Source organism: Triticum aestivum, chromosome 5D (assembly GCF_018294505.1).
Source record: "Triticum aestivum cultivar Chinese Spring chromosome 5D, IWGSC CS RefSeq v2.1, whole genome shotgun sequence".
Classification (NCBI taxonomy): Eukaryota; Viridiplantae; Streptophyta; class Magnoliopsida; order Poales; family Poaceae; genus Triticum; species Triticum aestivum.
The window spans coordinates 510,722,853-510,736,292 of NC_057808.1; the positions used below are offsets into that span (position 1 = coordinate 510,722,853).

The 13,440-nt window shown below is 49.0% G+C and overlaps 1 protein-coding gene across 1 annotated transcript; it reads left to right on the forward strand.

Moving 5' to 3' along the window:
• The first annotated feature begins 665 nt into the window (after positions 1 to 665).
• LOC123125839 (germin-like protein 3-7) lies at positions 666 to 1,555 on the forward strand. The gene has a single exon (XM_044546287.1). It carries the CDS (start codon positions 719 to 721, stop codon positions 1,409 to 1,411), a length of 693 nt encoding a protein of 230 aa, XP_044402222.1. The 5' UTR covers positions 666 to 718; the 3' UTR covers positions 1,412 to 1,555.
• The last annotated feature ends 11,885 nt before the right edge of the window (positions 1,556 to 13,440 follow it).

Below are 13,440 nucleotides of genomic sequence, written 5' to 3' on the forward strand. Positions count from 1 at the left end.
TCTCACAAACAAGAATCTAGATGATTGTCGCCAAACACCAACCGCAGCTAACAAATTAGCTAGAGCGACCGTGGTAAAAAAGGCGTCGATAACGCGTGCGTGGATTCCGTGCTCCCGGTTGGACTTTGCACCAATTAGTTTAGAAAAATATTCAAAAGACATATATTTTAATTTCAAAAAAAATCTTGAAACAAGTATGTCAATTACATATGGTACTAGTATACTATGCACATACAAATTTGCGTGTTAAAATGTGTTAGTTCATGTTCTTCAATCAACAAATGATAAAAATGGTGCCTGCTAGAAAAGCAGTTTTTCTGCACCGGATTTGTTATTTTTTCACATGGCACAAAAATTCATGTGATTGCACCAAACGTAAATCTTTGTTTGCAACACTTTGTGTGTTTTTTATTTTTTGTAAAAAACAAAAAAAATGGGAATTTTCTTTAGTCATGGCGTGTGCCCCCGATTAGTTACCGATGACGATGCACGGAAACTTCCAACAAGACATGTCCACGTCTCGGTACGAAATGAAGGGAGACTTTAGTGAGCTTTTGAACCCTTCAACCCCGGCCCTTTGACATTTGTTCCCTACCTCCATCCCAACTCTTCTCCGGGTTATATATACACCCATCCCCGATCATCGTGACCACAGTACCACAACACGTACGCACCAACAATCTCATCGGCTCTTTAAAAAGAGAACGTCTCATCGGCAATGGCGCGCTCCAGAGTCTCGATCATGCCATCGCCGGTTCTCGTGTTGACCGTGGCCGTCGCCGCGCTCGTGTCGGCGTGCACGGCGGACCCGGAGCCGGTGCAGGACTTCTGCGTGGCGGCGGTCACCAACGGCTCGGCCGACCATCCGTCGTACCCGGGGTTCCCGTGCAAGCCGGCGTCGGCGGTGGTCTCCGACGACTTCTTCTTCGCGGGGCTGGCGCGCTCGGGCGCCGCCGACGCGGCCGAGAGCCCGTTCGGGTCCAGCGTGACGTCGGGCAACGTGGCGGCCTTCCCGGGGCTCAACACGCTCGGCGTCTCCATCAACCGCGTCGACCTCGCCCCCGGCGGCGTCAACCCGCTGCACAGCCACCCGCGCGCCGCCGAGCTCGTGCACGTCGTCGCCGGCCAGATGCTCGTGGGCTTTGTCAGCACCGCCGGCACTTTCTACTCCAAGGTGGTGCGGGAGGGGGAGAGCTTCGTCATCCCGCGCGGCATGGTGCACTTCCAGTTCAACACCGGCAAGGAGGCCGCCAGGGCCGTCACCGTGTTCAACAGCCAGCTCCCCGGAGTTGTCCTTGCCGCGCCGTCGCTCTTTGGGGCTGACCCGGAGATCCCCGACGCCGTCCTCTCCAAGAGCTTCCAGGTCGACGGCGAGATCATCAAGCTCCTCAAGTCCAAGTTCCGGACTTAAAAAACGACGCACGAGTAATTTTGATTGGTTTATTGTTCATATATATATACTGTACACCAGTAAATACGGACACCTAAAGTGTTCACTGTTTCATGTAATTTTGATTGGATATTTAATGCGTCAATAAAATTTAAGTTCAAATTCTGTTCTACTTAAAATCAAACTTTCACCTCTTGCTTCAAACGAAGGAAGAAGATGGAGGCCTTTTTTTTAGCGGTTTGAAAGTATGAGGACTTTTTTTGCAGATATCAAGTGTACTGCATGCGTGAGACAAGTAAAACGGGACAGAGAGAATATTTTATTGGTGAATTTCGGCCGGTCACACCGCGTACATACGATTCACTCTTTATTAGCCGTAGGATGCCTTCTTAAATGCTTCTATAGTTAAAAAAAAACAATGGCGCATGTTCATCCGAGCAGCCCCCATGATTTCCCCCAGCCGTCAGCTAGCTTGCCGGCCGCCGTCCTCGTCGCCTCCCATCGCCTGGACGTCCTCCTGGCCGCTCTCCAGCTCCCGCCAGTACACTAGTAGAAAACAGAGCTTTGGTTGTGGCCAGGATAAGGGCATTAATCCCGGTTCACTCAAGAACTTGGACCAAAGGGCGCATCAGTCCTGGTTCGTGAGGCCAGGGCGCCGGCCAGGCCTCGGAGGCCATTGGTCCCGGTTCGTCTGACACTTTTGGTCCCGGTTCCAGACACGAACCGAGACCGATGGGCCTCGCTCCTGGCCCAGCACCTTTAGTCCCGGTTGGTGGCTGAAACCGGGACTACCAATCGGGGCTAAAGAGAAGCCTATATATACCCCCGCCCCTGCCCGCTCACTGCTCTGTTTGTGCTATGTTTCTTTGGCCGGCCGTGGGAGAGGTGTGTGTTGCTCTAGCTCGCCTCGCTCCTATGCACATGAGGTGTTCGATGAAATGCCCGAGCCACACTTAAGCTTTCTCCTCTCCAAGCTCCTTGTCCAAACTCCATTTTTCTTAAGATTTGTCTAGGTTTGCCGGTCCGTCCTGTCCCGTCCCCGTCCTCATCGCCGTCGATCGCCCGCGCCGATCTCGTCGCCTCTTGTTCTTATCTTCTTTCTAAATGAAACAAAATTCTTACTTGTATGATTTAGATAGATACTTGTATAATTTTCTTACTTTATTATTGTTTGTTATTAGATAGTGCGATGGTTTAGGTATCCGCCCTCGTCCTGTCTATGATTCGGATGTGGTATATTATCTTTTATAACTATTTGTTTCATTTAGTGTTTATGACAATTATGCCGACCAACATGACATAGATGTTTTTATCTAGGAGGTATGTGAACCGGAAATTCCAACCGACCCTCTTGTCAAGAGATTAAATTTAGTTGAAAAAGAAAACACTTACATCATGTAAAAGTTGAAAATAATTGAGGAGGAGAAGATGAAATGGGAGTTGCATGTTGCGGATGTCGTCTATGATCACAAGATCAAGATGGATGCAATGTGCTTGAAGATTAGAAAGATTAGAAAATATGCCATTCATACTGAGGCTTGGTATCATTATGTCGTTGGATCAATTGTTACCTTAGTTGCGATTATGATCGCATTCGTTGTTGCATTTAAATGTTTTACATAGTTTCAATGTATGTTTTAATTAGATGCTCTAGAGAGCTATATGTTGTTCAATGAGAACTATGTATGAACTTTATGTATTTATTTTTTCAGTAATAACATTTGATCACTACTGTAGTTTGGTTTTAATGTGATGATGAACTTCTATTAACTTGGTCACTTCTCTATTCATGATGTTTTGTAATGGTTTTTTACACACTTAATTATATATAATGCACGCAGATGAACCGGCAATGGATGTACGGTGACAGACGCACCTCCGAGTACATTAAGGGCGTGCATAATTTTCTCGAAGTGGCTGAGGCAAACAAGCAGAATGGTTTTATGTGTTGTCCATGCCCTATCTATGGGAATATGAAGTCTTACTCTGACTTGAAAACCCTTCACATTCATCTGCTTGAGAAGGGTTTCATGCCACACTATAATATTTGGACCAAGCACGGAGAAAGAGGTGTTATGATGGAAGACAACGAAGAAGAAGAGGATGATGACAACTATCCGCCCGCTGAATACGGTGATGCTGCAACGAGGGAAGCTGAAGATCAAGAGGAACCGGACGATGTGCCCGATGATGATCTTCGCCGGGTCATTGTTGATGCAAAGAGACAATGCCAAAGTGAAAGGGAGAAGTTGATGTTCGATCGCATGTTAGAGGATCACAAAAAGGGTTGTACCCAAATTGCGAAGATGGCAACACAAAGCTCGGTACCACACTGGATTTGCTGCAATGGAAGACAGACAATAGTGTATCTGACAACGGATTTGAGAAGCTATTGCAAATATTGAAGAAGAAGCTTCCAAAGGATAACGAATTGCCCGACAGTACGTACGGAGCAAAGAAGGTTCTATGCCCTCTAGGATTGGAGGTGCAGAAGATACATGCATGTCCTAATGGTTGCATCCTCTACCGTGGTGCGTACGAGGATTTGAACGCATGCCCGGTATGCGGTGCATTGCGGTATAAGATCAGACGAGATGACCCTAGTGATGTTGAGGGCGAGCGCCCCAGGAAGAGGGTTCCTGCCAAGGTGATGTGGTATGCTCCTATAATACCACGGTTGAAACGTCTGTTCAGAAACGAAGAGCATGCCAAGTTGATGCGATGGCACAGTGAGGACCGTAAGAAAGACGGGAAGTTGAGAGCAGCCGCTGACGGGTCGCAGTGGAGAAAAATCGAGAGAACGTGGGGGGACTTTGCAGGTGACGCAAGGAACGTATGGTTTGGTTTAACAAGGATGACATTAATCCTTTTGGGGAGCAGAGCAGCAATCATAGCACCTGACACGTGACTCTATGTATCTATAACCTTCCTCCTTGGTTGTGCATGAAACGGAAGTTCATTATGATTCCAGTGCTCATCCAAGGCCCTAAGCAACCCAGCAACGACATTGATGTGTACGTAAGGCCATTAGTTGAAGAACTTTTATAGCTGTGGAATGGAAAAGGTGTACGTGTGCGGGATGAGCACGACCAGGAGGAATTTGACCTACATGCATTGTTGTTTGTAACCATCAATGATTGTCCTGCTCTCAGTAACCTTCCAGGACAGACAAACAAGGGATGCCACACATGCATGCACTATCTAGATGACACCGAAAGTTTATATTTGGACAAATGCAGGAAGAATGTGTACCTGGGACATCGTCGATTTCTTCCGACCAACCATCAATGTCGAAAGAAAGGCAAGCATTTCAAAGGTGAGGCAGATCACCGGAAGAAGCCCGCCGTCCGTACTGGTGATCACATAGTTGATATGGTCAATGATTTACAAGTAATCTTTGGAAAGGGTCTTGGCGGACTATCTGTTCCGAATGACGCTGAGGGACGCGCACCCATGTGGAAGAAGAAATCTATATTTTGGGACCTACCCTATTGGAAAGACCTAGAGGTCCGCTCTGCAATCGACATGATGCACGTAACGAAGAATCTTTGAGTGAACCTGCTACGCTTCTTGGGCGTGTATGGGAAGACAAAAGATACACCGGAGGCACAAGAGGACCAGCAACGTGTGCACGAAAAAGACGACATGCATCCAAAGCAGTATGAAGGTCCTGCCAGCTACGCTCTTACCAAAGAAGAGAAGGAAATCTTCTTTGAATGCCTGCTCAGTATGAAGGTCCCGTCTAGCTTCTCGTCGAATATAAAGGGAATAATAAATATGGCAGAGAAAAAGTTCTAGAACCTAAAGTCTCATGACTGCCACGTGATTATGATGCAACTGCTTCCGGTTGCATTGAGGGGGCTTCTACCGATTTTTTTTCGATTAGCCATTGTGAAGCTATGTGCATTCCTCAATGCAATCTCTCAGAAGGTAATTGACCCAGAAATACTACCAAGGTTAAGGAGTGATTTAGTGCAATGTCTTGTCAGTTTCGAGCTAGTGTTCCCACCATCCTTCTTGTCACGACCGGTTTTTCAATAAAATAATTATTGAGAGACCAATCCCTTTTACGGACCAGCGAGGAAGAATTCCTTCTCACTGGTAGACAATATCTTGGTCACAGAAGAAAAATACCAGGAGTACTAAATATAATACAAGGTTGAGCGGAGACTGCCCAACAATTTATTACATGCACGCCGATAAACAAGACAGCGGATAGGGTGGCATAACTACTAACTCACGATAATCACGGTGGTGGAAATATCACCGTGAAGCGAGTGATATGACTCCTGAAGACTACAGCTCTTCGAGCGTCTGAGTGAGGCTCGAGGTGACTTAATGCGGGTGGCGGAAGCGTAAACAATACAAGTGACCAATATCCGGGATCGCGCAGGACTGACTGGGACTCCTCTAGGCGTCGGACGCGCTATCAAACTCTTCATCCAAGAGATCGCCTTCGTCAACATCTGGCCAAATCAACAAGCCAGGTGAGTACTATGAAAGTACTCGCAAGACAGTTCGGACATAAGATATAACAAATGTAAACATGAAGCATATGAACAATTTATCCAGTGCGATCAGACATAGAGATAATAAATACTGGGTGCCAAGCGAGGGTCTAAATGACTCCTCGAGCGGAAACTGCAGAATAGTAATACTGGTGCCAAACGAGTGTCTGAATGACTCCTCGAGCGGAAACTGCAAGAATAATAATACTGGTGCCAAACGAGTGTCTGAATGACTCCTCGAGCGGAAACTGCAAGAATAATAATACTGGTGCCAAACGAGTGTCTAAATGACTCCTCGAGCGGAAACTGCAAGAATAATAATACTGGTGCCAAACGAGTGTCTGAATGACTCGTCGAGCGGAAACTGCAAGAATAATAATACTGGTGCCAAACGAGGGTCTGAATGACTCCTCGAGCGGAAACTGCAGAATAGTAATACTGGTGCCAAACGAGTGTCTGAATGACTCCTCGAGCGGAAACTGCAAGAATAATAATACTGGTGCCAAACGAGGGTCTGAATGACTCCTCGAGCGAAAACTGCAAGAATAATAATGCCACAGTCGGGCGTCGGGGCGACACCACATAAAGGGCTTATAACAGAAAAATGAAGGCAGTGCGTGCCACAGTCGGACGTCTGAGCGACATCACATAAAGGGCTTATACTTAAAGTAAGAAACAAAACACGCCACAGTCGGACGTCTGCGCGACGTCACATAAAGGGCTTATATTGCAGTTCAATAATTTAATAGTTCGGGAACATAAATTATCACAAGTACGAGACGAATAAAAGTTTTGTCCATCCATAGGAATAATAATTTAACTGGATTTACCACTTGAGCTTGTTCACCGGGGACAAGTTTTCCACGCGGATAGATATGGATATACTGATTTCACTACTTGATCATGGATACGATGATTTGGAAGGAATTGACTCTGCAGAGTTGTACTCAACCACAGCCAACGGATTTCAGTAGTCACGGGGACTAGTTCCGTCTACGGTGTTTTGGAAGAAACACGTCTAACCAGTACACACCCAATTCAACCTTCCGAAGCCAGGGATCACCCTCGACAACGTTCAAGAAAAACCTTGAGACGGGGAGGCTACAACCTCGCGTAGCATGGGATCAAATTTCTATACGCGCGCTCTAAGGGCGTGGCCCCCCTCTCGGTCCCAACCGGAAACACCCATGCCCCTGACCGAATGACTGGCTTTAATCCTGGGCCAAGGTACCATCATCCCGGCCTCTCTGTTTGGTGTGTACACGGAAAGAGGTTACCAACTTACTAAACCGCATCCTGGCAAATGAAACATGTGGTAGCACGGAAGGGGGAAAGAACGATAACGTGACTCCGTCCACGTTAACGTCAGAAATAGTTGGATGACGCAAGGCTGGCCTGCTACAACAGTACCACCTTACTGCCCTTCATGTCACCACATGATTAGGCCATCTCTCATCAGAGATCATCGCAACGATGGAACATGCGGGAAAAGAACGATAACATGACTCCGTCCATGTTAACGTCGGAGAAAGTTGGATGACGCAAGGCTGGTATGCTACAACAGTACCACCTTGCTGCCCTTCATGTCACCACATGATTAGGCCATCTCTCATAAGAGATCATCGCAACTTTGGATCATGTGCGTAGTTGCCTTACAAGCAACGAGGTATTTACCGACACTCATATGCCACGCACAAACTTTCAAGCAAACATGCAAAACACTTATCATATCAAATGTTCAAACGTGCTTGCCTGGTTCGGAGGAGTCAGAGTCTAGCTCGGCGAAGTTCGCGGCTCCGTCACCTCTTCCGGAACCTACGGCAATCACGAAAACGGGCACTAACGTGAAAACCCAAGGGTGTACAGAAACTTCTCCAAATATTTTTCAAAGAAATCCCATAAAAAACTAGACAAAATTTGAAGATTGACAGAAAAAGAATCACTCAAAAATCCCTTTTGTTAAAAAGTTATTAAGGTTTCTGTCCAGGGACTTATCTGTAATGAGACAGAAAAGTCCCAGGGTTTTAACTGAGAAAACAGAAAATGGTTCGATTGGAAATGCGCAAGCTTAAGAGAGAAAACGTATTTTGCCCGAAGGCGCCAACAGAAAACGGTTCGCGAAAGAATAGAACAGAGGCTGACACGCGGGGTCCACATGTCAGGTTTGAAAAGCTCGCCGGCGCCCGAAGACTGCGGTGGACGCCGGCGTCGAACCACGGCGAGTCAGGAGGATCGGAGGGTACCAAGAGCTTCAGCGTCTTCTTCCGCGTCGGTGGGTGGTGGACTCGACCAACGGGGAGCACCACGTCGACAGCGACACTATCTCTGGCGGGCGGCGGCTCGGGTGGTGGTGGAGAACTCCGGTGGAGGGCTGCAAACTATGAATTGAGGCGCGGGTCAGAAGGAGAGGTGCATGGTGAAGCTACTGGCAAGAGAAGGGAGGCGGAGGTGCACACACGGGGGTGAATCGAGCTGGATCCCGTGGCGGGTCGCGGCGGCCGGAGTCGAGGAAGGAGACCTCCGCGGGGCTCTTCCAGTGGCTTGGCGTGCTCTAGGGGGAGTGCAGGGATGCTGTGTGCTCGAGTTGAAGCTCGGGGCCTCTATTTATAGGCGGATCGACGGGGTGGCCGTGAACGGAGAATCTCAAGAGCGATTACGGTGATGCAGTGGATTGGCAGGAGGTTTGAGTGTCCAGGCAGCATCAGTGGAGGTTACTGGAGTCATTCCACAGCTGAACGGAGTTGGTCTTGGCGTAATGGCGTCAGTCCACGGTGAGGTGACCGCACGGGCTCGACGGCGGCAGAGAGCGCGCTCCGCGCCCTGCGGTTCACGACGAGGGTGGCAGCGCGTTCGGGGGAGTGGAAGGCCACGCGGCGAGCTCCGGTGGTTTGGGCGGCGCTGGGTGGCGTCGTCGGCGCCGTGCCTCCCGCTGGCGGCCGCAAAGCCGCCGCTGGCGTCGGTCACGGGGCGGCGCACCTTCTGCTGCTCGTCGCCGACGTCCGCAAGGTGCCAGGCGTTCGTGCGGTGCAGGAACAAGGGGGAGGGGACGAGGAGCAAGGCGACATCGGGGCACTGTCGAGATCGACAACCATCTCTGAAGAAAACGACAGTAAGCCACTGAACTATTCTCTGAATTAACTGAACTTGACAATGACCATGCACTGCAGGTGCTCGACAGAATGATTTGGCTATGAGATCAATTTTTTCTGGGGCTGTAACTTGGTGAGGTGACCACTCAATGCACCCAGAGGCTGCCTGATTTTACTTGGAATTTTTGGAGAAGGATTTGAATGAATTTCACCAAATTTGACAAATCTGGTCCAAACTTGCAGCAAGTGTAGTTTGAAAATTTTGAACTAAAGACTAGTGGATTTTCATGGATCTTGGTTGAGGTTTCAAAGGACTAGGGAGGAGAGTTGGTTTGGGAGCAAAAATCAAAACAGAAAGTAGAGTTCCTTTGTAAATCACCAAAGGCTAGAATAGAAGGCAGAAATTTATTTGAATAAGATTTAAATGGAAAATAAACATAGGGGAGGTTCAACTTGCTGGATTAGATGCCAAACATGACCCAAATATGAGGGGAGGGTTAGGAGAGAGTATTTGCACTAAGGCCATGGAAAGAGGGAATTGTTGAAAGTGGTAAAGGATTATTCCAAAAGCCATAGTGCAAATTTCAAAGAGATTTTCAAAAGGCATTTTCCCAAGTGAAAAGTATTTTGTCTTGAGTCCAAATGAAAAGCAAGAACCTCCAAGACCAAAGACAGATCTTGGGTGAATCCAAATAAAACTTTTGCCAAATAAAAATATTTGAGAGGGAGAGTTCTTTTGAAAAAAGAAATTTTAAATCACCTCCCTCAAGTCAAGTAAAAAAAAAATCTTTTGAAAAATCCAAATAAAAACTTGGGTGTCACACTTCTTCAATATCATGACGCATGTCCTAGTTCATCTAGTCGACGAGATTGCCATTCTGGGCCCTGTATTTCTACACAATATGTTCCCCTTTGAGAGGTTCATGGGAGTCTTAAAGAAATATGTTCACAACCGTGCTAGACCAGAAGGAAGCATCTCCACGGGCCATCAAACAGAGGAGGTTATTGGGTTTTATCTTGACTTCATTCCTGGCCTTAAGAAGATTTGTCTCCCTCAATCGCAGTATGAGGGGAGACTAACTGGAAAAGGCACGCTAGGAGCGGACTCAATAATATGTAGGGACGGGCAATCTTGGTCTCAAGCACACTACACAGTGTTGGTGTCAAAACCGGCAGATCTCGGGTAGGGGGTCCCGAACTGTGCGTCTAAGGAGGATGGTAACAGGAGGCGGGGGACACAATGTTTACCCAGGTTCGGGCCCTCTCGATGGAGTTAATACCCTACTTCCTGCTTGATTGATCTTGATGATATGAGTATTACAAGAGTTGATCTACCACGAGATCGTAGAGCCTAAACCCTAGAAGCTAGCCTATGGTATGATTGTTGTTGTCCTACGGACTAAACCCTCCGGTTTATATAGACACAGGAGGGGGCTAGGGTTACACAGAGTCGGTTACAAGGGAGTAGATCTACATATCCGTATTGCCAAGCTTGCCTTCCACGCCAAGGAGAGTCCCATCCGGACACGGGACGAAGTCTTCAATCTTGTATCTTCATAGTCCAACAGTCCGGCCAAAGGATATAGTCCGGCTGTCCGAGGACCCCCTAATCCAGGACTCCCTCAGTAGCCCCTGAACCAGGCTTCAATGACGATGAGTCCGGCGCGTAGATTGTCTTCGGCATTGCAAGGCGGGTTCCCCCTCCGAATACTCCATAGAAGATCTTGAACACAAGGATAGTGTCTGGCTCTGCAAAACAAATTCCACATACCACCGTAGAGAGAATAATATTTCCACAAATCTAATCCGTCGACGCGTTTTGCAGCATGACATCACACCACGGCCCGGTCATTTCAAACCGTTTTTCACAACCAGCCACAACACATATTGCGAGGCGGTTTCCTCGGCACGTCTTGTCGAAGCAGAGATCGTGTCCCCTTATCACGGGATTCTCATCAATATGGGTGTGGGTAACCCCGCCGCGCCATCAATTACGGCGCTTGGGGAATAAGAGGTTTTACAGGCAAGTAGGGAGGCGCAGAATCCCTGCTGCCTTTATAAGGGGATAAGGACTCCCTTTTGCACCCACGCCTCTTCCCGATTCATTCCCCTCCGCTCAAGCTCCAGCGCCCAAGCGTTCATCTTCTCTGCCCACAAAAGGCCTTCCGAAGATGTCCGAATCCGGAGCAGGAGGCAAATGGATGGCCTCTACCGTCCGAGAGAAGGATATCAAAAAGCTTCGGGAGGCCGGGTACCTGGCCAAGAAAATCAGCCACCGTCTCTCGACGGCGGGACAAATCGTCCCTACTCTGGAACCCCACGAGAGGGTCATATTCCTCCCTCATTTTGTCCGCGGGCTAGGGTTTCCCCTCCACCCGTTCGTCCGCGGCATCATGTATTATTATGGGATCGATCTTCACGATCTGTCCCCTAATTCCTTCCTCAACATCTTGACATTCATTATCGTGTGCGAGGCTTTTCTCCGGATTTCGCCGCACTTCGGTTTATGGCTGAAGATTTTTAACGTGAAGCCCAAGGTTGTGGGCGGCGAGCACGCCGCGTGCGGGGGCGCCATGGTGAGCAAGATGCCCAGCGTTATATGGCCAACGGGAACCTTTAATGATTCTGTCAAGGAGTGGCAACAGCAGTGGTTTTATACCACTGAGCCGCGCGGCACAGAGTGGGCCGCCTCTCCCGAGTTCCGATCCGGCGCCCCCTTGCGGCTTACATCCTGGGTCAAGAAAGGCCTGGACTGGTCCTCGTCTGACGAACTGTCGGTGCTCCAGACGCGCGTTAAAGATATGGGAGACAAGAACATTGAACTTGTCAATGTGGTCCAGGTGATGCTAGTTCGCCAGATCCTGCCTTGTCAGCACCGGACTTGCCATCTATGGGAATTCGATCCGGCCAGGCACCAAACCCTGCGAGAGCTCTTCGGATCTTCGCACAAGGACATCTGGAAGGTGCTTTTCAAGTCCAGAAAAATCGTGGCCGGTCTCCGCCGAGGACCGCGGGTACCAACTGTCCCGCCCTGCAAGTTCGGTGAGTTATCAAACTTTTCTATCCGCGTAACCCAAAGGAAGTGCTTAACGTGTTTTATATAACTCCCCCAGGGCTGGACGAAGAAGGCGGAGCGGATCCATTGTCCGGCCCCGCTGCCCGAAGAACCGGCCATCCCACTTTTGACAAAGATGCTGGTCCCGGCGCCTTACAAGGTGCCGAAGAAGACGACCGAGAAGGAGGCCAAAAAGACCCGGGGCGGCCTTCGTCGCCGCGGCACCTCAGACATAATATCCGAAGGCTCCGATGCCCATTCCGTCTCCGAAGAGGACAAGGAGGAGGAGGAAGACGAATCCCCTGCGGGGGGACGAAAGAAGAGGACGACCTCCGTACACTTGGAGGCCGATCTGCCCAAAAGGGGAAAGGCTCCTCTTCCGGAGGAGTCCACTGCCACCGCCGACAGCGGCCCGGCATGGGATCCCAGGGCCCAGCCCCTGGTGAACTCATGAGTATATAAAGTCCGAGTACTTTTTAGGCGTCCAAACTTATCATGGCATAGTATTTCAACCTAAGCCATATGTTTTGTAGTCCGACGAGGTCCCGTATCAACCAATCCTCATCAGAGGACTTGCTGAGCTCAAATGCTATGGAGAGCGGGACGCCCCAAAGGCCCCTTCCTCCAAACAGGGGCATGACACCGAGGCTTCATCCCAGAAGGACCCTGGCCAAGGAGGAAAGGGAAAAACCGTGAAGGCGGTGCCTGGAGGTCAAACCTCAGGGGCCAGACACGTGGGGGAAAGATTCCCATGGGAGCTGGGGGCCATCTTGAGTTCGGCTCCCAGCCGGATGCGATTCCGGAGATCTATACGGCTCCAGAATCAAGCAGGCAGCCTCCCTCAGCTGGAGGGGGCGTGCCTGTTCCATTGGCGACCTCTGTCCAACCAGAGGTGTCGTTGAAGAACGCCTCCATCGTTGATGAACACCGTGCCCTTATGGGTGCGGTGATTGAGAAGATTCAGTCAACTGAGAGTGGACTGAACGAAGCCTATATCAGCCTTATAAGAGGCTTTGAGGTTTGTTTTATGAGTTTTCGAAGAGTGTCATAGTATAGATAGTAGCCCCTGATACACTGTTCGGTAAGATAAAGAATCGGACAGGGGATCGAATTTATGATCGCAGGAAGACTCATTGAATGATATTGATTTCTCTTCTGTTATAAGCCGGCGTCTGTAGCGACTGCTGCCTCTCGTACTGCGGAAATCTCCGGACTGAATCAAAGTCTGGAGCTGGCCAAAGAACAACTTGGCCAATTGAGAATGCAGTTGAGAGATAAACAAGGTATGCACAAGCCTTTCTCGCGTTTATTGCGAATGAATTTTCAGTATGAAATAAGCTTCATGATTTGTGCTAGGGATTGTGACCGAAGTCGAGGCCCTTAAAAAGGCCGTGGACG

What these genes read in the sequence shown, in the direction of transcription:
- LOC123125839 (XM_044546287.1), top strand. Translation starts at nt 719, where the DNA reads ATGGCGCGCTCCAGAGTCTCGATCATGCCATCGCCGGTTCTCGTGTTG.